General features: G+C 43.9%; 1 protein-coding gene and 1 long non-coding RNA gene across 2 annotated transcripts in view; one reads left to right on the top strand and one right to left on the bottom strand.

Annotated features, from left to right (window-relative positions):
• The first annotated feature begins 428 nt into the window (after window positions 1-428).
• UTP6 (UTP6 small subunit processome component) lies at window positions 429-23578 on the top strand. Its single transcript, XM_079965469.1, has 19 exons — window positions 429-621; window positions 1951-2035; window positions 2822-2863; window positions 2947-3039; window positions 3963-4010; window positions 4529-4592; window positions 5001-5119; window positions 6278-6355; window positions 9956-10037; window positions 11563-11644; window positions 12164-12345; window positions 14513-14592; window positions 14711-14788; window positions 15125-15304; window positions 18198-18278; window positions 19707-19816; window positions 19927-19993; window positions 21684-21756; window positions 23318-23578. The coding sequence occupies exons 1-19, from the start codon at window positions 530-532 to the stop codon at window positions 23473-23475; spliced, it is 1794 nt and encodes a 597-aa protein (XP_079821595.1). The 5' UTR covers window positions 429-529; the 3' UTR covers window positions 23476-23578.
• The window catches only part of LOC307210131, a 112259-nt gene continuing 103792 nt past the window's right edge, over window positions 15489-23955 (bottom strand). Inside the window, exons 2-3 of the long non-coding RNA XR_013835852.1 lie at window positions 15963-17228; window positions 15489-15683 (exon numbers count right to left, since the gene is read on the bottom strand). This is a non-coding gene — a long non-coding RNA (uncharacterized lncRNA). The remainder of the gene's footprint in view (window positions 15684-15962; window positions 17229-23955) is intronic.

Genomic DNA, 23955 nt, shown 5'->3' with positions numbered 1-23955 from the left:
ATATTTCACACTATCTGTGCCAGATAAATGCAACTGCTTTGATTTTAGATGAGTGTTGCAGATGATATATCAAAGAGGGAGATCCTGAATGACAGCGTTTGTAGTATGGAAGACAAGATGTAGTAGGAATTTGCTGGGGGGGGCGTCACAGAAATTGGTAAATTCTAATTAATGAAGTGTATATTCCTTGAATTAATGAATTGTATATTCCACATCTTAACGACTCAGGTTGTCACCAGGCCCTCATGCCACCTCATGTCTGGACCAGGCTTTCCTTTCAAAGGAGCGGAGGAGGAAAGGCTGACAAAGCGGCCCTGATCTGCCCTGACCCCTTTTCCCGGCCGGAGCCAGAAATGCTGCAGTTCCCCTGGGAGCCGCAGGGAGGCAGCGAGCCCTTCGCGGAAGGGAAACGCGGCGACACTCGGCGGAAGCGGAAGTGGAGTCTCTCCTGGCGAAGGCATGTGCTGCTTGCTGCTGCTGTGCATTTAGCTAGAGACCGGCGCTCGGAGGCTGGTCGCCTTTCCCGGTCATGGCAGAGAGGACTGAGCAGCGCATCGAAGACCGGATCCCCGAGCTAGAGGAGCTGGGGAGGGTCGGGCTCCTCACCAGCAAAGAGATCAGGTTGGGCGAGGCGGGATCTCCGCGATCCCCCGGGGATCTAGGGAGGGAACGACCCCATGGATTGGGGGTGGAAGCAGGATGGTGGGGAAAGGGAGCCTCGTTTGTCTGGGCCGGCTTTACGTATAAGCTAAACAAGCTATAGCTTAGGGTCACACTCTCTTGGGGTCCCCCAAAAATTTAAAGAAAAAACAAAAAACCTGGATGTACATTTCCAAAATATAAGATAAAAAACAAATAAAATAAAACCTACGTACAGCAACAGTGTTTTGTGTTGTGTAGGCTCCTGTGATGTACCGATAAGTAATGGGCCCGCAACCATTTTAAGTTAGAGCTTAATAATTATTTCACTATTAATGTACTTATTAATTGTATTTCACTATTAATATACTACGTCTTAATTGTATTTCACTTCAACAATTACTTTGATAAAATACATATTTTGTTACGTGCAAATGGCTTTAGATACCTATGAGGTCCATAAATTACCATGTAGCATATATTCAACACAAAAAAACTGTGTCATTGACAAAGGACAGCTGCTGGACATATACCTTTACCCCATTATCTTCAGTAACTTAGGGCCTCATCAAACCTAAATCCGGTCCTGGTGCTACTCTTTCAAGGGTGGTAGGACTCAGCAGACCTGCAAGCCGCCAAGCCATAATATCTTTAAAAAAAACCAAATATGATTTTTATTAAATTTTTACTATTTAAGAGAAACATTTAACATAAGATATCAATGACTTACCTTCTCTTTCTGTGGTTAATTTTACATAGCTTATATCCTTGCATATTTTACAAAAACCTATACCATTCAGTATTCCATTATTGCACCCATCAAAACTTATTTACACTGTGGAATTTATTTCAGTGCTGCCAGCTATGTTTCTCATAAATGCAAACTGAAAATATAATGCCAGGAAAGCACTGCTTAGTGCTCAAATGCACATTCTGGTATATCTCTTGGGTTCTAAATTTCACAGCCAAGCCATTACATCTTTTATTTTTTTTTAATGTGATTTTTATTAAATCTTCTGTTTTACAAGTTCAGATAAACATTTACACTGTGGAATTTATCTTAATGCTGCCAGCGTTTTCAGCTGTACACAGTTACTTTCCATATATTCAGTAACATCTTTTCAGGATTTTATCAGCCCCCCACCCTGCCCATTCTAGCAGCCAGGCACCTATCTAGAAACTGCAAGCCCCTCTCCAGACATGGACGATAAGGAGGAAATTGAGTTGTTAACACCTCAATTTGTTGTGATACCTGTGTTTTTCTGTGGATTGGGAACCATGGAAGGATGTTGCCTTTTTGTATTTCTGCAGGGCAGTTATTAAGAAGACCTTAGCCCTTGAATATAAAATACAACGGAGAGCACTCCATAAGGAGAATTTTATCAGTTACATTCAGGTAGGTTTCTTAAGAAGATTCATTTTCGGTATGCTTTCGTCTCTTGATATTTATCGCAGTTAACAAGCGTTATATCTTGTGGTGTTTCTTAAAAATGTGAACTGAAAACATAATGCAAGAACGCATTGCTTAGTTGTCAAATGCACTGTCTGGTATATCTCTTGGTTCTAAATTTTGCTGCAGCAGATCTATACATTAATTACAATGCAGTTATAAGGATGTAGAGAGGGCCTTTTAAAAATGGAGGAAGCTGCCTTATATCACCAGACGAGTAGATAACTTATTGACCCTCCAGATGTTGCTGGACTACAGGTCCCATAATCCCTGACAATTGGCCATCCTGGCTGAGGTTGATGGGGTTTGGACTACCAACATCTGGAGGTTCACAGGTTCCCCATCCCTGGTTAGCAGCAGTTCTTAAGAATAGACAGAAGTCTTTCTGGACCCTACATAGAGAAATGAGTGTGTGGGGGGGAGAGAGGGAGAGAGGGAGAGAGAAAGTGGTAAATGTATGTTTTGGTTCCATCAAAATCCAAGAGGATTCAGCCCACTGATTGAGTGGGGAGGAGAGTTTCTCCATGCTTAGTAGCTAGGATGAATGGGCACTGGATAATTTTTGATTTATTCACCTCATTATTACAGGCCTTAATTGCAGTTGTTATTATATAATAGCATATAAAAGCTATGTAAAGCAATAAATGCATGGCTTTTCCTGTGCTAGCCATTGCTCAGTTTTTATCATCCTTGAAGTATTGTTGACCTTCTAAATATTTTCTTCCCCTTCAGTATGAAATCAATCTATTGGAATTGATTAAGAAAAGAAGAGCGGTAAGTTGACATGTAACTGAAAACTTGAAGGGGTCCTTATGGAATTTACCAAGGATTGTAAAGTTGGTCATTGTTTTCCATAGCGCACTGGCTACTCGTTCAAGAAAGATGAGATTGAGTACTCCATTCTGCAGAGAATACATGGTGTCTTCAAACGGGCCACAACAAAATGGAGTGTAAGACTTTTATTCTATAGCACTTGGATGATTTTGTATAACCTCTTGTGTAACATGATGCTGACCTTATTTGTGCATAATTCTAAAGCCAAACTGCAGCTAAGTATGAATGAGCAGGTGTCCTAGCGACATAGTTAGAAAACAGCAGCTGTTTCACTCCTCTCCTGGTGCTGCTGCTGTTTTTCTTGGAGCTGTGACAGAGTTTGGCTTAGTGTTATGTTCAAACCTGGGCTTATGGGTTGTCTTGCTCCAAACAAACCATGAGTGGTAAGCCAAGAACAAACCAGCTGCAACTTGTAGCTTTCTAGTTTCTAAAATAGGGACGTGGGTGGCGCTGTGGGTTAAACCACAGAGCCTAGGACCTGCCGATCAGAAGGTCGGCGGTTCGAATCCCCGCGACGGGGTGAGCTCCCGTTGCTCGGTTCCAGCTCCTGCCAACCTAGCAGTTCGAAAGCACGTCAAAGTGCAAGTAGATAAATAGGTACCACTCCAGCGTGAAGGTAAACGGCGTTTCCGTGCGCTGCTCTGGTTCGCCAGAAGCAGCTTAGTCATGCTGGCCACATGACCCGGAAGCTGTACAGCAGCTCCCTCGGCCAGTAAAGTGAGATGAGCGCCGCAACCCCAGAGACGGCCACGACAGGACCTGATGGTCAGGGGTCCTTTACCTTTACCTTTTTAGTTTCTAAAATGCTTGTTTCAGAATACTGGTTCTTCCTCCTCCTGAAAGACAGAAATTAATAACTGCTAGTTGAGACACTTCTTCATTCCATAGTTTCTTTTCTCAATTGCTGGCTGTGGAAGCTTTTACCCTCCCATATCTTGCTCCTTACGCCATTGTTGTAAAAAGGATAACAATTCTGGATTAATGGTACTTGTTGTCTTCTTAGCTTACCCGTACCCTCCTTTTTGTTTCACTTCCATAGGATGATCTTCAGCTGTGGTTGTCTCATGTGGCCTTTTGCAAGAAATGGGTGAGTATTGGAGTGTAATTTCCTCATTTCAGCTGTGAGCTTATAAAGCAGTTGAACCTTCTTTCAAGGGAGCCACGGGATGTGGTCTTTGCATGGTGATAATTTGGAAGAACCTTGTTGAAATGACCGGATTTGTTGGAACGACTGGACTTGCTTTTGATATTTTTACCTGCCAGTACTATCAGAGGACTGTGAGTTAGTCTCTGTCTCTTATATATGAGTATGCATGACAGAGTTTACAACAGCCGGAGTTTGTGATAAATAAATAAATACTAAATAAATATTCACAGTCTTGCTGCTGTTTGAGCTTTGTTGTTCTGCCTGACCACCCCAAGCTTTTGTTAAGGGGAATGCAGGTGCTAAAAACTGTAAGTTCCCTCTGTGCAGATCCAGATATATTTCACTGTAAGATGGCAAACCAAACAGTATCAAAGTCCTCTGTAATGAAGGTGAATCTGTTTCACTTGAAAAGGTACACAATATAAGAGAGTGATATGATGCTTTCTGTTTCCTAATAGAACAGGAAAATACAGCTGGGCAAGGTGTTTTCAGCCATGTTAGCCCTTCATCCCAACAAACCAGGTACAGTACTTACTCTTGTAAATGATGGATGGGATGGGATGGATGGGATATCTTGGCAGTGGCATAATTCGCTTGCCTGATCTGGCTCATTTAAGCTGATGGAACAGGTTATGTTGGTATACCAGAGCAACCTTCCCCAATGTTGTGTCCTCCAGATCCCATCAGCTCCAGCCAGTGTGGCCAATGCCCAGGGATGATGAGAGTTGTAGTCTAGCAGTATCTGGAAGGTACCAAGTTGGGGAAGGCGAGGCTAGCAGAACAAGGCATAAGAACCATTACTTGGAATGACTTCTTGGTTGTCAACTGGTTTTGCAGTGGCTGTCTTAAACAGCACCATGCATATCTCTCTCTCTCTCTCTTTCTCTCTCTCTCTCTTTCTCTCTCTCTCTCTCTCTCTCTCTGCTGTAGCTCTTTGGATCATGGCTGCAAAATGGGAAATGGAGGACCGTCTCTCATCTGAAAGTGCCCGGCAGTTGTTCCTTCGTGCGTTGCGTTTCCATCCAGTATGTCCCAAACTGTATCAAGAGGTAATATGTGATTCTGATGCTTCCCCACTCCCTCCGCTGCAAATGTTTAACTAGTTCGTTTCAGCTAAGATCTGCTTGTTCATTGACTGCTGGTTTGTTGAACTGAAGAACAGAACGCCATTCTGGTTTTCCATCCTCACTGGCAAATTATTCTTTTTTTTTAGTTGTAGTAGTTGTATACCGCCCTTCCTCCGAAGATCACAGGGCCGTTCACAACAGAAAAATACAAAATGAAAACACAAAATGCATAATAAAACAAAAGCAAAACAAACCAATAACCGCTCTCCCTCAAACGCATTTAAAAAGCCATATAATGCTAATCAGTCAAAGACCTGGTTGAAGAGAAATATTTTTGTTTAGTGCCTGTAAGGAATGTGCCAAGTGAGCCTAGTTGGACATACTGTTGCTTTTTTATATACGTATAACTTTCGAGCTAATAGTATGATGCCCTTTTTTCATTCTCAAAGCTATAGTTAAATATGGTAGGCATTGAGTCTGAGTGTGTCTGCCAGGAAAAACTTCAGATGTAATTGTCTTTACCACAAGTGGTAAAGACAAGATATGCAATGCAAGATATGCAAGATATGCAAAGTAAGATATGCAATATTTGTAGTGAAGTCCTTCGTGTTTTATCTTTGCAGCCTGAAAGTGATGCAATTTTGTAGTATTGCTTTTGTTGTTAAAATCATCAAAAGTCCAAGGGAGCTTTAAAATTTCTCTCTAAAATTTTAACATGCCAACTTGATCTCCACTGTTGTCATTATTTTTATGTGTCAATAGTAGCCTCTGTTGTTGTGAAACAGCCATGTTTATCCAGGTCCATCCACAATGACGATGTCAGTTTCTGGTGAAGTGCTTAACCGGGCAAAGTATTCAACAGTTTCAAGAACAGTAGTGAGGGAAAAGTCAAAAGAACAACGAATGCAAAGTTTATTAAGAAGAAGACTGCTAATTTTTTTTTTGGTAGTAATAATGCTGGGAGTCCCTGAACCATGGTTAATTGGGAGCACGCCACAAAATGGCTGATTTCCTATTCCTGATTTTACTCCAGTTACGTTTTACATCAGCACCACTATTAACCACAGTTAATCCTTCTCCACTGGCGTTTGAAGCCCTTGCCACCTCATTTCCCCCCTTTGCCTTTCTTTGTTTCTGTAGTATTTCAGGATGGAGCTCATGAATGCCGAAAAGCAAAGGAAAGAGAAGAAAGAATTTGAGCAAGCAAAGATGGACCTGGTAAGAAATGAGATGTCGTTGTCACGGAAAATTTCTGCCTGTGCCAGAAACAATTCCTCTTGGGTCAGGGGTGGGGAAAATCTAGACCTGTCTGCTGAGCCCTTGGGATTTTTTTCCAGGCTACATCTCCTGTCCCCAGGCCACACTCCTCTTCAGCCTGTCTCTACACCCTTCTCAAGTGCTTTTGCTTGGCTGAAATAAGTCCTTGAACTGTGAAGATGCCTCTTTCCTCCCTGGGTGGAGATGGGTGTGTGTTTGTGGAAACCTGTGAGCGTTGTGTGACCGGCACTGCCGGATTTATGTATAAGCAAAACAAGCTATAGCTTAGAGCCCCATTCTCTTGCCTAATAATAATAATAATAATAATAATAATAATATATTATTTATACCCTGCCCATCTGGCTGGGTTTCCCCAGCCACTCTGGGTGGCTTCCAATAAAACACTGAAATACAATAACCTATTAAACATTAAAAGCTTCCCTAAACAGGGCTGCCTTCAGATGTCTTCTAAAAGCTTGGTAGTTATTTTTCTCTTTGACATCTGGTGGGAGGGCATTCCACAGGGCGGGTATCACTACCGAGGAGGCCCTCTGCCTGGTTCCCTGTAACTTGGCTTCTTGCAGCGAGGGAACTGGCAGAAGGCCCTCAGCGCTGGACCTCAGTGTCTGGGCAGAATGATGGAGGTGGAGACGCTCCTTCAGGTATACTGGACCGAGGCCGTTTAGGGCTTTAAAGGTCAGCACCAATTGTGCTCGGAAACGTACTAGGAGCCACTGTAGTTCTTTCAAGACTGGTGTTATATGGTCTCGGCGGCCGGTCCCAGTCACCAGTCTGGCTGCCACATTCTGGATTAGTTGTAGTTTCCGGGTCACCTTCAAAGGTAGCCCCACATTGTAGTAGTCGAAGCGAGAGATAACTAGAGCATGCACCACTCTGGCGAGACAGTCCGCGGGCAGTTTGGGTCTCAGCCTACGTACCAGATGAAGCTGATAAACAGCTGCCCTGGACACAGAATTGACCTGCACCTCCATGGACAGCTGTGAGTCCAGAATGACTCCCAGGCTGCGCACCTGGCCCTTCAGGGGCACAGTTACCCCATTCAGGACCTGGGAGTCCTCCACACCCGCCTGTCTCCTGTCCCCCAAAAACAGTACTTCTGTACCCCCCAATATACTTCTTCTTAATTGTATTTCACTATTAATATACTTCTTCTTAATTGTATTTCAGTTCAACAATTACTTTGATATACATATTTTGTTACGTGCAAATGGCTTTAGATACCTATTAGGTCCATAAATTACCATATAGCATATATTCAACCCAAAAAACAGCAACAATTTGTTGTTGACAAAGGACAGCTGGGCATATAAAGGGCCCCATTACCTTCAGTAGCTTAGGGTCTCATCAAACCTAAATCCGGCCCTGGCAACTGGGATGCACTTAACTTTGTACGGTAAAGTGTCACAACAGTTGCTGTACTCACTTTGCGCCTGCTTCTGGCCCCCTTCCCATCACTGGTGTGCATCCCCCAAAACGTGGCCCAGGAGGGTATGGGGATCCTTAATCTGGAAAATGTTTTCCCGCCTCTGACTTAGACAGTTAAGTTGTATCATTTGAAGTGTTTGCGATACAATAAATTACGGCACGCTTATACATTACTTTCCTGTGCTGTGTGTCCATTTGAGACATCTGAAGCAAAAACAGCTATCCCTTAATTGCTCTTGTGCTTGTCCTTTAAGTGCAGCACAGAGTCTGCATGACTCGAGGAACGTCGCTGGCGCAGCTTTCTCCCGTGGAGCAATGTTTCTGTGTTCCTGTAATAGTGGCGAGTCATCAACTTGGGACATGTGCTGTGGAATTCCCCCCCCCCCCCCAATTTTTTTTTAATTGGTTTTCGCAACATTATAAACATACAAACACATAAGACAAAGAAATATAAATCATAGCCTTATTGAAAATTACACTTATTAACATTGTTAAGTGACTTCCTCGCTTCCCCTTGGTTGAATTTCATTGCATATCCTTTTAATGGTTTTCCAAATCACAGTTCTTATAAAATTTAACTTAAACATTAACATCCTCAGATCTTCATATTATGAAATTAAACATATTAATTCGACACCTGACATAAATAAAATCCTAAGCCAATTAAGTATCTGCAAGCTGTTTTCAGTTAATTTAACTTAACATAGTTAACTAAGTAATCATTAAATTTAATCCACTCTTCCTGATACTCCTCCTCCTTCTGGTCGCGGACTGTTCTGGTTAGGTCGGCTAGCTACAAAAAATCCATCATCTTCATCTGCCATTCTTCTATCGTTGGTAATTCTTGGGTTTTCCACTTTTTAGCTAACAGAATACGTGCAGCAGTTATGATATACGAAAATAATTTAACATCTTTCTTGGGCAATTCCAAACCTGTTATTCCAAGAAGAAAGGCCTCTGATTTCTTTATAAATGTGCTGTGGAACACATTGTACAGCTGTTAACAAACGCAAGGTGAAAACCGGATTGTGTTTTGTTGAGTGACTGCACTCTTCCAGAGATCACACACCTCTTATGAAAGGTTCTTTGCCAAGTTCCTTTTTAATTTATGTATTCTGTTGAACATGTAGCCCACCCCACCCAAATGGCTTGGGGTGAGTAGGAAAAAGCTACCGTATTTTTCGCTCTATTGGACACAGTTTTTCCCCTCCAAAAATTGAGGGGAAATGTGTGTGCGTCCTATGGAGCGAATGCAGGCTTCTGCCATAGCCGCGCGCAACCCCTCCGGCAGGGAGAGGCTGCACGGGGCTATGGCTTCTTTAGCCCTGCGCAGCGTCTCCCGGCAAGGAGATGCTGCACGGGGCTAAAGGGGAAGCCAAAGCAGCGAGCGGGATCCATCCCACTCGCTGCCTTGCCTTCTTCCATAGCTGCACGCAACCTCTCCGGCAAGGAGAGGCTGCATGGGGCTATGGATTCTTTAGCCCTGCGCAGCGTCTCCCGGCAAGGAGAGGCTGCACGGGGCTAAAGGGGAAGCCAGAACAGCGAGCGGGATGCATCCCACTCGCTGCCTTGCCTTCTTCCATAGCTGCGCGCAACCCCTCTGGCAGGGAGAGGTTGTGTGCAGCCTGTACGCTGCTCTTTGGGGCTGGGGGGGAAAATATTTTTTTCCTTGATTTCCCCCCCCCCCTAAAAACTGGGTGCGCCCTATGGTCCGGTGCGCCCTATGGTGCGAAAAATACGGTAAATTATTCCATCTTGCCCTTCCCTGACCCTGCCCGCCAAAGTGTATTGTGTTGCTTCTGGAAGACGTTGACAAGCTGCAAGTTTCTTGTGACCTGCTGTGCCTTTCCTCCTCCCCTACCCTCATTGCTTATGGAAAATATATGCCAACAAAGCTAACCGGAGGCCACACTGTTGTTGCTTTTTCAATATTGGGGAATGTCCACCTATCAATATATGTGGAGCATTTCTCTGACAGTGCAGTGGCCCACATGTGCAGTGGGGCCCCAGCTGCAACTCCTGTGGAGGAAAAAGTGTTGGTCATGTGCCATGAATTGTTTTTTTATCTGAAAAGGGTCTAGGACATGAAAGCTTGACTTTTGCCTACAATTTTAGGGTGAATTCAGCTATTCTGAGGAAATACTTAATGGTGCAATGGCCCGAGTTGTCTACAGAAATGCTGTTCAGAAAATCAAAGGTAACTCCCATGTTGTGTTTCGTGTGTGTGTGTGTGTGTGTGTGTGTGTGTGTGTTTAAGTAGCAACCTGCCTTAGGTAAAGGTAAAGGGACCCCTGACCATTAGGTCCAGTCGTGACCAACTCTGGGGTTGCGGCGCTTATCTCGCTTTATTGGCCAAGGGAGCCAGCGTACAGCTTCCGGGTCATGTGGCCAGCATGACTAAGCCACTTCTGGCAAACCAGAGCAGCGCACGGAAAACGCTGTTTATCTTCCCGCCAGAGCGGTACCTATTTATCTACTTGCACTTTGACGTGCTTTCGAACTGCTAGGTTGGCAGGAGCAGGGACCGAGCAACGGGAGCTCACCCCATCACGGGGATTTGAACCGCTGACCTTCTGATCGGCAAGTCCTAGGCTCTGTGATTTAACCCACAGCGCCACCCGTGTCCCAGCAACATGGCTTAGGTTTTTAAAAACAAATATAGGCCACTGGTTTGGTTGGCTGGGGTTGAATATTGCGGCACCCATTCTAACAGAATGACTTTGGGATGGCTACAACCCTGAAGGTGTTACTGACAAAGGGGTACTTTCACAGACAGTTAAAAGACCTCTCTGCTCACCCTAACTTTCCACAAGTGTTGATAACCGAGTTCTGGGTTGGTTCTGGCTGCGGAGGTTGCTGAAATTAAATCGACTATATGGATGTTTTCACTTTTGTTTATTGTTTCGAATGGTTTTATGAATATTGGGACTGATTTAAAATTCAAAAGTGGCGCCTATGTTTTTAAAAAATATATTTACAGTGGTACCTCAGGTTAAGTACTTAATTTATTCCGGAGGTCCGTTCTTAACCTGAAACTGTTCTTAACCTGAAGCACCACTTTAGCTAATGGGGCCTCCTGCTGCTGCCGCACCGCCGGAGCCTGATTTCTGTTCTTATCCTGAAGCAAAGTTCTTAACCTGAAGCACTATTTCTGGGTTAGCGGAGTCTGTAACCTGAAGCGTATGTAACCCGAGGTACCACTGTACTAGTTTGTAGGATGAGTTGTTCAGCTTTCTTGTAGCGTCTGGATTTGGCTGCTCTCAGGATGCTAGTGTTGATGGGATAGTAGTCTCTGACCTGGTATTACCTGCATAGAATCACAAGAGTTGAAAGGGACTCTGAGGGTCATCTAGTCGAACCCCCTGCAATGCAGGAATCTTTTGCCTAATGTTGGGCTCGAACCCATGACCCTGAGGTTAAGAGCCTCATGATCTACAGACTGATCTGTTCCAGCTGCTGTACTGAGCATTCATGAATTGTGTAGGCAAGTTCACATACAAGCCAATCCAAGCCTTGCGGCAAAATTTGACACTCCACATTAAAGAGATGCATGTCAAGCAAAGTTTGGAGAGTTCTTACAGTTTTATTCATTTTTTTAAATTAATCCTCTTGTTATAGAGTACATATATTTTATTTGTTAAATATTTTCTGGCTTAAGAGAGACTATTTATGAGGTTCTGGACCCTCCCTAATTACCGTCTGTCTGTCTGACTCCATTCTAGGTGCCGAGTTTCTTCTGTCACTGCTGTCAATTGCAAAACTTTTTGATTTTACACAAGACCTTCAAAAGGAAATTCTGGAAAAGTAAGTTCGGGGTGGGTGTGGAGAACTAGAGCACGGTTAGTGTGGTCCATTCATTTGGTCTGCAGCGTGTCCCTAAAAATACAATTTTTAAAAACATGTATCAAAGAGCATCTATCGCAGCGCATTGCAATTGCTACAACAGGTAGAAAAATCATTAAGTGGTCTGCCAAGACCTTCAACAATTTCCAAGTGGTCTTTGGGAAAGAAAAGTTTGGAAGCCACTGTGCTATAGAAGTATTATTTTGTTTAACATGGAAAGCATTCAGGTTTGATGTTCTCACTTTCAGTCTATCACCTCATCCCCATTCTGTTCTTTAGTGTGTGTAGACCAGACTATGACTTGGCAGACTCCGGCATGTCTGATGTGGCTTCACCTAAATTGGTGCCAAGAGTATCTCAGGATAAATAAAATGTCACTGTTGAGATATAGCTGCATGCTTGGAGAGCAAAGCACTCTTAATGCTCCCTCCTAACAAGAGGGTAGCGCATGGAGCAATAGCATGATAGTTTTCCTCTTAGCCTGCAGGCAGAATACGCCAATGATCCTCTTATGTGGGACTACATAGCACGGCAGGAGCTGGAGAAGGACTCCTTGCCCACAACAGAACATCGGTCCAAACAGTCAAAAGCACAGGAAGCAGCCCTAAAAGAGGAACGGTGTTGCATGGTGTTTGATGAAGCAGTCGCCTCCCTTCCCACAGGTTAGAACTTGTGCCTCTAATATATATCAGCATTTATAAAGTATAAAATCTCTAAAACATAAACGATACTTCCAGTTCTTGCGGTCGAGCTTTGAAGATGTATGTAGTCATGATTCCCAAATTACAGTGGTGCCCCGCAAGACGAATGCCTCGCAAGACAAAAAACTTGCTAGACGAAAGGCTTTTCCGTTTTTCGAGGCGCTTCGCAAGACGAATTTCCCTATGGGCTTGCTTCGCAAGACGAAAACGTCTTGCGAGTTCTTGCGAGTTTTTTTTCTCCCCTCCCCCTTTCTAAGCCGCTAATAGCCGTGCTTCGCAAGACGAAAAAACCGCAAGACGAAGAGACTCGCGGAACGAATTAATTTCATCTTGTGAGGCACCACTGTAACTATGAACTGATGGACTTGAAGAGCTCAGTATGTGTGTGGTTATTTTTTAATTTTTAAGTGTTCAGATTTCCCCCGAAAGGGGTATATTTGAATGAAAACGGGAAGGCAGTACTTTTGTTTTTGCCAATGATGTCATGCAGATGCTGCGAAGAATTTGCATGCGCGATGAGCCTCCTTCCCACGCTTAAACACCCATCTGGAAATGCAAGAGAGGCAGAAAGGTTTCCTAGTGCTTGTCCATTTGTCCTTCTCATCCACTTGCAATTGTTAATCAGGTTTCACGATGTGGGTGGCGCTGTGGTCTAAACCACTGAGCCTCTTGGGCTTGGCTGATCAGAAGGTTCAAATCCCCGCGACGGGGTGAGCTCCCGTTGCTCTGTCCCAGGTCCTGCCAACCTAGCAGTTCGAAAGCACACCAGTGCAAGTAGATAAATAGTTTGCTGCAGTGGGAAGGTAAATGGCGTTTCCATTCGTTCTTGTTTGCGTCACGGTATTCCATTGCGCCAGAAGCAGTTTAGTCATGCTGGCCACATGACCTGGAAACCTGACTGCAGTCAAATGCCAGTACCCACAGCCTGAAAAGCGAGACGAGTGCCGCAACCCCATAGTCACCTTTGACTGGACTTAACCATCCAGGGGTCCTTTACCTTTCCCTTTACACGATAACAGTGGTGATTTATGTCCTCCAAAAATAGTAATTAAGCTATAGGCTTTAAGGTGAACTGTAGGCTTGTTGGTCTAGTTCTAACAGCAGATGAGGTAATAAAGCCATGTCTGGATTTGACCAACTCAAGACTGCAGGTAGAGACTCGCATGACTGAATGTTCCCCAATTCAGCACCTTCCTGGGCCTCAAATAAAATGCCTCCACGTAGAAATTTAGATTTCAAGGAGCAAGCTTCCAGGCTAAGCTTTTATAGGACATATTCCATGCTTGGGAGTGTACTGCTGCTCACGAGAGAGTGATTTTTCCTCAGAACCTTTGCCTGCAGTCTGAAGTGGTATGGTCCAAAACCGTTTCATGGCCACCTCGGCCGAATTTGAGAAGGCGGCCAGAGTGTCAGTGGTGGGAGGGAGCAGGGCCCTCATGTAGCACAAGGGTTTGCGGGCCTTACGCCACTAACCGCTTCACCTCAGGGACTTAACGTACATTGTGCAATTTGCATGGAGGAGGGAACAGCTGAGTGAACCCGGCTAGGCTGGTTAGCAAGGGTTTATTTCATGCACAACCTTCCCAGAGGCCTCCCATGAAACGCCTCAGAAGTCATCTTCAAAAGGCAGTACCGCCCACTTACCATTGCCTTGCTTTGGTGACGGAAAAGAGCCATGAGGTGGGCATGTGTGTCTTCTTTCTGGTGTCCTGCAATCCACTTTTCCCTCATGATGTGCTCCAAGAGAGTCAGATTTTGTACGTTTTCATCCTCAGCTGACTCAGAGAAGTAGGAGAAAGCACCACAGCTGCCTTGAGGTTTATACGGTGTCTGTACCGTGTGGATTTTAGCTGTGTTTTATCTACGATTTTATTCGTGCACTGTTCGGTGAGCTCTTTGATCAAGTGGCTTATAAAATTTCTAAATAAAGGTACTGAAGGAGGAAAGAAACTTGTAGCAAGTCTTGTGAATAGGTGGTTCCACCCCCCCTTTTAATTGTTGGTTTGATAGCTTTTGCTTAGGAGTTGAATTTTTCTTTAGCGGGTCTTGGAAAAGCAGTGTTGTTGTTGTTTTCGTTCAGAAGGAGTGACTGCTATTTTTATTTAATGAAACATTTTTAACCCTCCAGAGGCCATGTGGGAACGTTATGTCACTTTTTGCTTGGAAAGATATAACCGGAAGACAAACAGCGAAGAGTTAAAGCAGAAGGTAAACGCTTTTAAGTATTCCTGCAGACAATTCCAGAAGTTTACTTTTGTTTTGTGGAGGCTAGTCTGCGTGGCAGTGAAGCTCATTCTTTTTTCCTTATCTCTTCCTGTTTTTTTAGAGGTTGGAAAGAATATCAAGTGTTTGCAGCCGGGCTCATGAATTACAGTTGCTACCAGCTTCTCTCTATCAGCAGTGGGTAAGGATGTATATGACTCTTGCTGGGTTTTTTATATATATATATATATATATATATATATATATATATATGGGACGCAGGTGGTGCTGTGGGTTAAAGCCTCAGCGCCTAGGGCTTGCCGATCGAAAGGTCGGCGGTTCGAATCCCTGCGGCGGGGTGCGCTCCCACTGCTCGGTCCCAGCGCCTGCCAACCTAGCAGTTCGAAAGCACCTCCAGGTGCAAGTAGATAAATAGGGACCGCTTACCAGCGGGAAGGTAAACGGCGTTTCCGTGTGCGGCTTGGGACACATTTCTCAATAAAGGCTTCTGTTTTATCTTTGATTTGCATCTCGTCAGCTCCAGCTCTTACTGGGGCTTGACCTCCGAGAAAAGGCTGAAGAGGTGGCAGCAGCAGCAACAAGACGATTCAGCCACTTGGTAGAAATGTGGGAGATGAGGCTGAAGTTGCTACTCCAGCTGAACACGGATGGTGTAGGCCCTTGTTTCCAGGAAGCATTTAGAGCAGTTAAGGCAAAGGTAAGCGACAAGCCCCTGGAATGAAAGGATCGCTGTTTGCAAGCCTCATGGTGGAGGGGCAGTGTGGCGATCACACACAGGGCCCCCGGACGTTTGACGGTCTATTGACCCTGTGCCGCCACTGCGATTGCTTTTTTCGCTGCCACCACCCCGTATCTCACGGGGACACACGGAGTCCAGTCAGTTGTTAACATAAACAAATAATCAAGTTTATTTTTAAATGCAGGAACAAGCTTATGGTTTCAGTTAGTTTTTCTTGACAGTTTCTTAATCTTAGTTCCTAACAACTTCAAACTGATTATTCCAACTATCTATCTGACTCCACCTAATAATTCCTCTCACTCTCTCACAATACAACTCTACCAACCCACACCTAAACCTCCCTCTTCCGTGACAAAGAAATAACGTTAGTGGCATTTAAAGAAGCTCTGTAAAAACTTAAGAAATATTGCAAAAAAGAAAAACATGTGGAAGGGTATGTTAAAAGGCAATAGCAAACTTAGGAAATGTGTAATTAAAAAAGCTTAATTCGGATGATTGTCAGAGAGGCTGAAGGAAGTCCAAAAATGAGAAAATTTGTGGAAGTTGTAATGTGGTGTGATATGTATTCTTTTTGGATGGAAAATTAATAAAAATATATTTTTTTAAAAAAATAAACCTCCCTCTTCCTTCTTCAACTCCCAAACCTCAACTCTCAACTCCCAAACCTCAACTGACTTTCAAAACCTCCCACTCTAACCTTTATTCCCCCCTTGCATTCTCACTGGCCAATCACATCACACCCATTTTAACCCTTTCCTTATGACCCATCCTAGGAGGCAAATGCCACAGGCAGCTTCCTTGAAATACCCTCCTCCCCAATTTGCCACCTCACTTGCATTTTGGGGGAGCATGTGTTCTGATCTTGGGTGGGTGGGTGGGAAATGTTCCCTTCATCTTGGGGACAGATGGTGTTCAGGGATGTTTACTGTGATGGCAGGGGCAACAACTCTTCTCATTTGCTCCTTCCATTTAGCAATGAAATTTATTACGGTCAGAGACCGGCTTGAGAAACACAAATGGAACTACCATCCCAATAACAAAACAAACATTTAAAACAATATACAACAATGGATTTTAAGTTTAAAAGTGCAATAGGCATATAAACACATAAAAACTTTAAAATAGACTACCTTAGAGAAATGACCCAAAGTCGCCCATGGGTCCGGGTTTGGGAATTTTCTTAACAAACTAGATTGAATTGGGGGATGGTCTGTGCGCAGAATCTGGCGACAATCCGGGTCATCTTGTGGTCTTTACCTAACAGGAGAAGATTGAAATTTTGCTTTACCAGGAGGTCAGCAAGCCTCACCAGCAGGGGGGTCAATGGTTTCTCTACATGCCTCATCATAAAAGGGACATCTAAAAAATATGTGTTCAGGGCTTCCTATATCCCCCAATGGACAGGCGCAAATTCTCTGGACCTTCCATTTAGTGTTTTCCCCCCCAGAATGCCTTTGGAATGATGCTGGGTTTCCCCAGCCATGGTGGGAGGGTGTCTTGTGTGCATGCGTTTGTGTTTAGAGTACTGCAATGCACTCTCTGGGGGGGCTACCTTTGAAGGTGACTCAGAAACTAAAACTAATCTAGAATGCCACTGCCAGACTGGTGACTGGGCGCGGCCACCGAGACCACATTGGCTCCCAGTACGTTTCCAAGCACAATTCAAAGTGTTGGTGCTGACCTTTGAAGCTCTAAAGGGCTTTGGCCCTGCATACTTGAAGGAGTGTCTCCACCCCTATCATTCAGCCCAGACACTGAGATTCAGCTCCAAAGGCCTTCTGGCAGTTCCCTCACTGTGAGAAGTGAAGTTACAGGGAACCAGGCAGAGGGCCTTCTCGGTGGTGGCGCCCTCCCATCAGATGTCAAGGAAGTAAACAACTATCTGGCTTCTAGAAGACATCTGAAGGCAGCCCTGTATGTTTTTAATGTTTGATGTGTTTTAATTTGTTGGAAGCCCCCCAGTCAGATAGGCAGCATAATAATAATAATAATAATAATAATAATAATAATAATAATAATAAATAATTTGTATAAGTTGCACTCCACGGGGGTGGGCAGCAGCTGCAACTTGGGGAAAGGCACATGACTATGGGGACACCCCAGAGTTACTAAGATGGTGTGCCACGCACCCCTTGCTTGTAATGCTTAGGTTAAGAGCTAAGTTATTTGCCTAAACACCTGTAATTAGAACAAAGGTATCACCCATTATTGTCCCCTTACAAGCCTTTGATATTATCATCTGCAGCAAGGGGTTCCAGCTGCTTGATATGCTTAGACCCCTCCAATAGGAAGATAAGTGCATTAATTCTGCTGCCATCCTAATCTCCTAGCCCACGCTGGGCTTTCTGTGGCTTTTAAAAATATGTTTCATAGCTGTCACATAGCCTCAAATGCTGGGTCTGGCTCCTATGTGTGTGCCTCGCATCCAACGTATCATGCCCAGTATTTCCACGGCCTAAAATTAATTTTTCTCAATTTATATAGAAAGGTTTATTGTTTTGAGTACATTCAAATGTAAGATAAAACATATGCAAAGGGACTTGACAGGAAGTCATAGTTGAAGAAAAGATTTTGGAAGATAAAAGGGGAAAAAATATTTACTTTCATTATTATCATTTTCTGTGCGGGTGTGGGTGTGTGGGTGTCTGCACATATGTGTGTTGTTGTATGCAATGTTTGGGAGGAAATACGACAGTAAATAACAAATAACAAACTAAATATTGATGTATGTAATTTTTATTTCTTAATTATATTTAGTGGTAGTATGGCTGTATTGTTTTTTATAACATAAAACCATTCAATAAAAATTATTTTAAAAAATACATTAATTTTTCTCTCTTCCTACCACTAGGACAGCTTGCCGTTATGGATTCTATGTACAGAATGGAGCGAGAATGTCAATAGCACTCCTGAAACGGAAGCACTCTATCAGGTATTACATATCCTATTTGAAAACAACGACAGCTCAGCATGGGTAGAACTATTCAGGAAAGCGGATGGGAATAGTCTTACTAGTAACATTATCATGTTAGCATTAATTTTAGAACCAGTACTGTGCTTGGTAATCTGCAGGTCAAAGAAATCATGTGATCCCAAGACAGAGCCTTGTAGAGTACAGGAGCCAGACTAAGTTGGGGTCAAGGGCTTTGGCGAGGGAAGACAGTGACCGAACTGGCTGCCATACTTGGGGAAAGCCTTTGCTGAAGATGTGAGTTGTCTCTGACAATAGAGAAGTGGAAGCAAAGCAGGAGGGGGGGGGGGGTGCAAGAAAGAGGGAGAAGGAGGGGAATGACTGGAGACAGTAATATTCAAATGGAGGGGGGGAGCGCACACCCATTGAAAGCACCCCAGATATAAATGTGTGTATGAATGCATTCAGACACAATCTCCATTTCTAAATACAGTGGTACCTCGGTTTTCGAACGTCTACGTTGGGGAATATTTCAGTTTTCGAACACTCCTCCGAAGTCAGACATGCCACTTGGCTTCTGCTGAGTGCAAGATCCTGAGGCCAAGCTGTCAGCTGTTGAGTTTTTGATTTCCGAACGTTTCAGAACTCAAATGGTCTTCCGGAACAGATTACGTTCAAAAACCGAGGTACCACTGTACTGTCGTACTTTGGAAGTCGAATGGAATCCGTTCCGGAAGTCCGTTCGACTTCCAAAACATTTGGAAACCAAAGTGCGACTTCTGACTGGCTGCAGGAAGCTCCTGCAGCCAATCGGAAGCCCCGTCGGATGTTCAACTTCCAAAAATAGTTTGCAAAGCAGAACAGTCACTTCTGGGTTTGCGGTGTTTGGGAACCAAAATGTTCGAGAAATAAGCTGTTTGAGAACCAAGGTACAACTTTATATTGATATGGAAAGGACAAAATGTACAGTGGTACCTTGGTTTACGAACTTAATCCGTCCCAGAAGTCTGTTCTTAAGCCAAAGTGTTCTTAAACCAAGGTGTGCTTTTCCATAGCAGCGGGGGACTCAATTTACAAATGGAACACACTTAACATGTTCTGCTTCCAAGGCAAATTTCACAAACCAAAACATCTACTTCCGGGTTTGCAGCGTTCTTAATCCAAGTTGTTCATAAACTAAGCTGTTCTTAAACCATGGTATCACTTTACTCAGATTGGCTAAAGTTAGTTGAATCAGAATTCTTCCATCTATATACACCAGTCCTGCTCTCTGTTTGAGTCCTCAGGTCTTTGTTTGGGTTGAAATATCCTACTTTGGATCAAAACTGATTGTTTAGCAGGCCCCTCTCCTTTAGTTCAGAATATGCAGGCTCCTCAGAGTCTATGGCACATGCTTAAGAGCTTCACAGGTATTTTCTGAATGTGCTCACATTCTTTTTTAACTTACAGAGATCTTTGCTTGCCACGCTGCCTGCTGACTCAGTAACCATGAAGGAAAAGTATATCGAATGGGCGTACAGGGCTGGTGGCTATAAGAAAGCAAAGAAAGTCTTTACCAGGTTAGAAGAACTCCTTCTGAAACACACACATATACAGAAATACAATTATTATGCTTTCTCTGATGGTTTTTAAAGAACTGAATCCCTCACACACCATCTTTATTTCCTAGTTTACATGAGAGCCGTCCATTTTCCCTTGAGTTCTTCAAGAAGATGATTCAGATTGAAAAGGAGCAAGTAAGTAACGTAACTTGGGACAAACTTAGTTTTAGGATGTTCTGTATCACTAGAGGCATGTGCCACTGTGAATTTTCTAAAGGGAGCAGTGGTTAATATGCTGGAATATGTCGGGATTGGACTACTAAAAGGTGCCTTTTTAGAGAACACCTGGAAACCTTTTTAAAGGATTTGACCTATATCAAGGGCATCGTTGCTATTCCGTTTCCTGACATGACTCAAATGTGTTGTTTTCTGAAAGCCCTAAACAGCTAGAGATGTTGCTTATTATTTTTATACTTTTTTTGTTTGTTTGGGGAAAAGGTCATAGCTCCACAGTGTCAGATTAAACGTTGTGGATGTCTAGTACATTTTTTATTTTTATTTTACCAACCAACAATTTTAATAAACCAATTTTGATGCATTGCCGCAGGGGCGCTAAAAGGCATGGGGCCTATAGATCAGTGCCTACTCTGCCTATTTGGTAGTCTAATAATAATAATAATAATAATAATAATAATAATAATAATAATAATTATTTTATACCCCGCCCTCCCCAGCCAAGGCCGGGCTCAGAGCGGCTTACAAGCAATAATAAAAACAAGTTGAATGATTACAACTTAAAAACAAAATTAAAATAAAACATTAAAATATTGAAACATTAAAATATTAAAATGTAGCCTCCTCGCAGGAGGAGAAGGAAAAGAAAAAAGAAAGAGAGGGAGGGAATCAAATTGGCTCCAAGCCAAAGGCCAGGTGGAGGTCTAGCATAATAATAATAATAATAATAATAATAATAATAATAATAATAATTGTACCCTGTCCATCTGACTGGGTTGCCCCAGCCACTCTGGGCAGCTTCCAGCGTAAGTAATAAAGACATAGCAAAACATTGAACCTTTAAAAGCTTCCCTATAGAGGACTGCCTTCAGTGGTAGATCATCTGCTTTGCATGCATAAGGTCCCAGGTTCAAATCCTGGCAGCTTCAAGTAGGACTGAGAGATAACCCTGCCCCAAACTTTGAAGAACCACTGCCAGCCAGTTCTGAGCTGGATTGACTTGCATTCTGTCTTGGAATAAAACAGCCTCCTCTGTGTGCTTTCTGAATGTTTTTAACTTTCACGTTAGTTGCTGCCCATGGTTGTATCTGGTTGGATAGGAATACAGTGGTACCTCAGGTTACATACGCTTCAGGTTACAGACTCCACTAACCCAGAAACAGTGCTTCAGGTTAAGAACTTTGCTTCAGGATGAGAACACAAATTGTGCGCTGGCGGCGCGGCAGCAACAGGAAGCCCCATTATCTAAAGTGGTGCTTCAGGTTAAGAACAGTTTCAGGTTAAGAACGGACCTCCAGAACGGATTAAGTACTTAACCCGAGGTACCACTGTATGTGTGTTTTACGTATAGTTTTCAGGGAGCTCCAAGGGGTGTGGTGGGGTAGTGGAGAAGGAATAGCAGGGGAAGCATTCAAGGCTATGGGTTTGGGTGGTGAGGCAGGAAAAGTGCCATGTGAGAGGGGAAAGCTTCTCAATACTTTATTGCCCAAGCCTGTCACAGCTTCTGCTCTTGTTCCTGTGCCCTTTTAATTCATGGGCTGAAGGACTAAATAGCAATGCACTGTTTCATGTACTTGGCAAGTATATTTAACAGCTGTAACCTTTGGCTCAGCATCCTTAGTTATCCTCCCCCTTTTTTTCTACCTCCAAGGAATCCTGTAAAATGTCTAATATACGAGAATATTATGAACGAGCCTTGAGAGAATTCGGTGCCACAGACCCTGGTAAGAAGTTTTATTTCTTCAAGTGTTGTGAGTATAACCAGAGATCTTCTCTTCCTTCCTGCTTCATTTTAAATTTAAACACACGCACACAAAAACCTGGATTTTATTGCGTGTCATCTTGAGAACCTACTTAGGCCAGAATCATAAGAAGCAGGCATAGGCAAACTCCGGCCCTTCAGATGTTTGGGACTACAATTCCCATCATCTCTGACCACTGGTCCTGTTAGCTAGGGATGATGGGAATTGTAGTCCCAAACATCTGGAGGGCTGGAGTTTGCCTATGCTTGGTAATAAGTATGAAGTCGGCAGCTAAATAAGCAGGCACCCAAATAGCAACGTCCCTCAGATGAAATCCCCACCCCACCCCTCAAATCCCCAGAATTAAGCATCTGGCTAACCTGGGGGCTGGCCATAAAACTGTGGTAGCCAGAGCCATCCAATGTACAGGAAAGGGATTTTTTAAAAAAGTTGTGCACAAGTTATTTTACTCTGGACTTGGCCCAAAGGTTACTCATCATCAGTGTCTGCATTGTTCAACATGTAAAGGGACCCCTGACCATTAGGTCCAGTTGTGACTGACTCTGGGGTTGCAGCGCTCATCTCGCTTTATTGGCCGAGGGAACCGGCGTACAACATCCGGGTCATGTGGCCAGCATGACTAAGCCGCTTTTGGCAAACCAGAGCAGCACACAGAAACACTGTTTACCTTCCTGCCGGAGCGGTACCTGTTTATCTATTTGCACTGGTGTGCTTTCGAACTGCTAGGTTGGCAGGAGCAGGGACTGAGCAACGGGAGCTCACCCCGTCTTGGGGATTCGAACCACGGACCTTCTGATCGGCAAGTCCTAGGCTCTGTGGTTTAACCCACAGTGCCATCCGCGTCCCTTGTTCAACATATACCGTAACGTAAATCGAAACCCACCACTTCTGCTGGAACCACTTTCTCATCTTTGATGCAAAGTACATAATCTTTGGCCGCAGGTGGCAGGACGCAGGACGCAGGTGGCGCTGTGGGTTAAAGCCTCAGCGCCTAGGACTTGCCGATCGAAAGGTCGGCGGTTCGAATCCCTGCGGCGGGGTGCGCTCCCGCTGCTCGGTCCCAGCGCCTGCCAACCTAGCAGTTTGAAAGCACCTCCGGGTGCAAGTAGATAAATAGGGACCGCTTACCAGCGGGAAGGTAAACGGCGTTTCCGTGTGCGACTCTGGCTCGCCAGAGCAGCGATGTCACGCTGGCCACGTGACCCGGAAGTGTCTCCGGACAGCGCTGGCCCCTGGCCTCTTAAGTGAGATGGGCGCACAACCCCAGAGTCTGTCAAGACTGGCCCGTACGGGCAGGGGTACCTTTACCTTTACCTTTACATAATCTTTAAAAAGGAGCTATTGTAAGTACTATAGCAACTGCTAAGTTTTTAGTCCCAGAGTTTTGCAAACACCCCCCCCCCCACTCCACACATACACCCCAATGGTGGAACATACATAGGATCATGTGTTGCTAAGTTTTGGGCTCACGGGGGCATTTCCATTATCACAATATTAACTAGCCTTTTTTCTTCCTTTGAAGATATTTGGCTGGATTACATCAGAGAGGAACTGACTCAGTCCCAAGGCAAACCTGAGAACTGCGGCAGCATTTACTGGAGGGCGATGAAAATGTTGCAGGGAGAACAAGTGGAAACTTTTACTTCAAAGTACACATTGCTGCAAACTGGACACCTGTGAGAAATGTAATCATAGATGTGTCTTATCTTAAGAGCTAAACCTACTTTAAACGTTGTTTGTAAATTTGTAACCCAAAGGCAAATAAATATATATTTTGGGGGGCCTTCTCTCTTCATTGTTGGTTTTTTGATGGGTGGATCAAAGATTCTGACTGGCGTTCATATGGCGTACTCCAATGGGAAAAAAAGAACTATAAGAACATGAGAGTGGAGTTAGAGGAAACAGTTGGCACATTGTTGTGTGTGTTCTGTTGATCCATAAAACAGAAGACACAGAAAGAAAAGCTTACATTGCTATGAACCACCTTGAGATCTTTGGATGAAGAGCGCTATACAAACAAACAAACAAACAAATAAATAAATTTATTGCATTCTCCAGTAGCACCTTAGAGACCAACTAAGTTTGTTCTGAGTATAAGCTTTCGTGTGCTTAAGAGAAATCCCCCCCCATCCCATAACACTGTTTTGTGGTTTTACTATG

This window comes from Podarcis cretensis, assembly GCF_951804945.1.
Source record: "Podarcis cretensis genome assembly, chromosome: 2".
In the NCBI taxonomy this organism is placed as follows: domain Eukaryota; kingdom Metazoa; phylum Chordata; class Lepidosauria; order Squamata; family Lacertidae; genus Podarcis; species Podarcis cretensis.
Note: the sequence above shows the minus strand (reverse complement) of the source record. Positions and strands in the feature narration are given on the sequence as shown.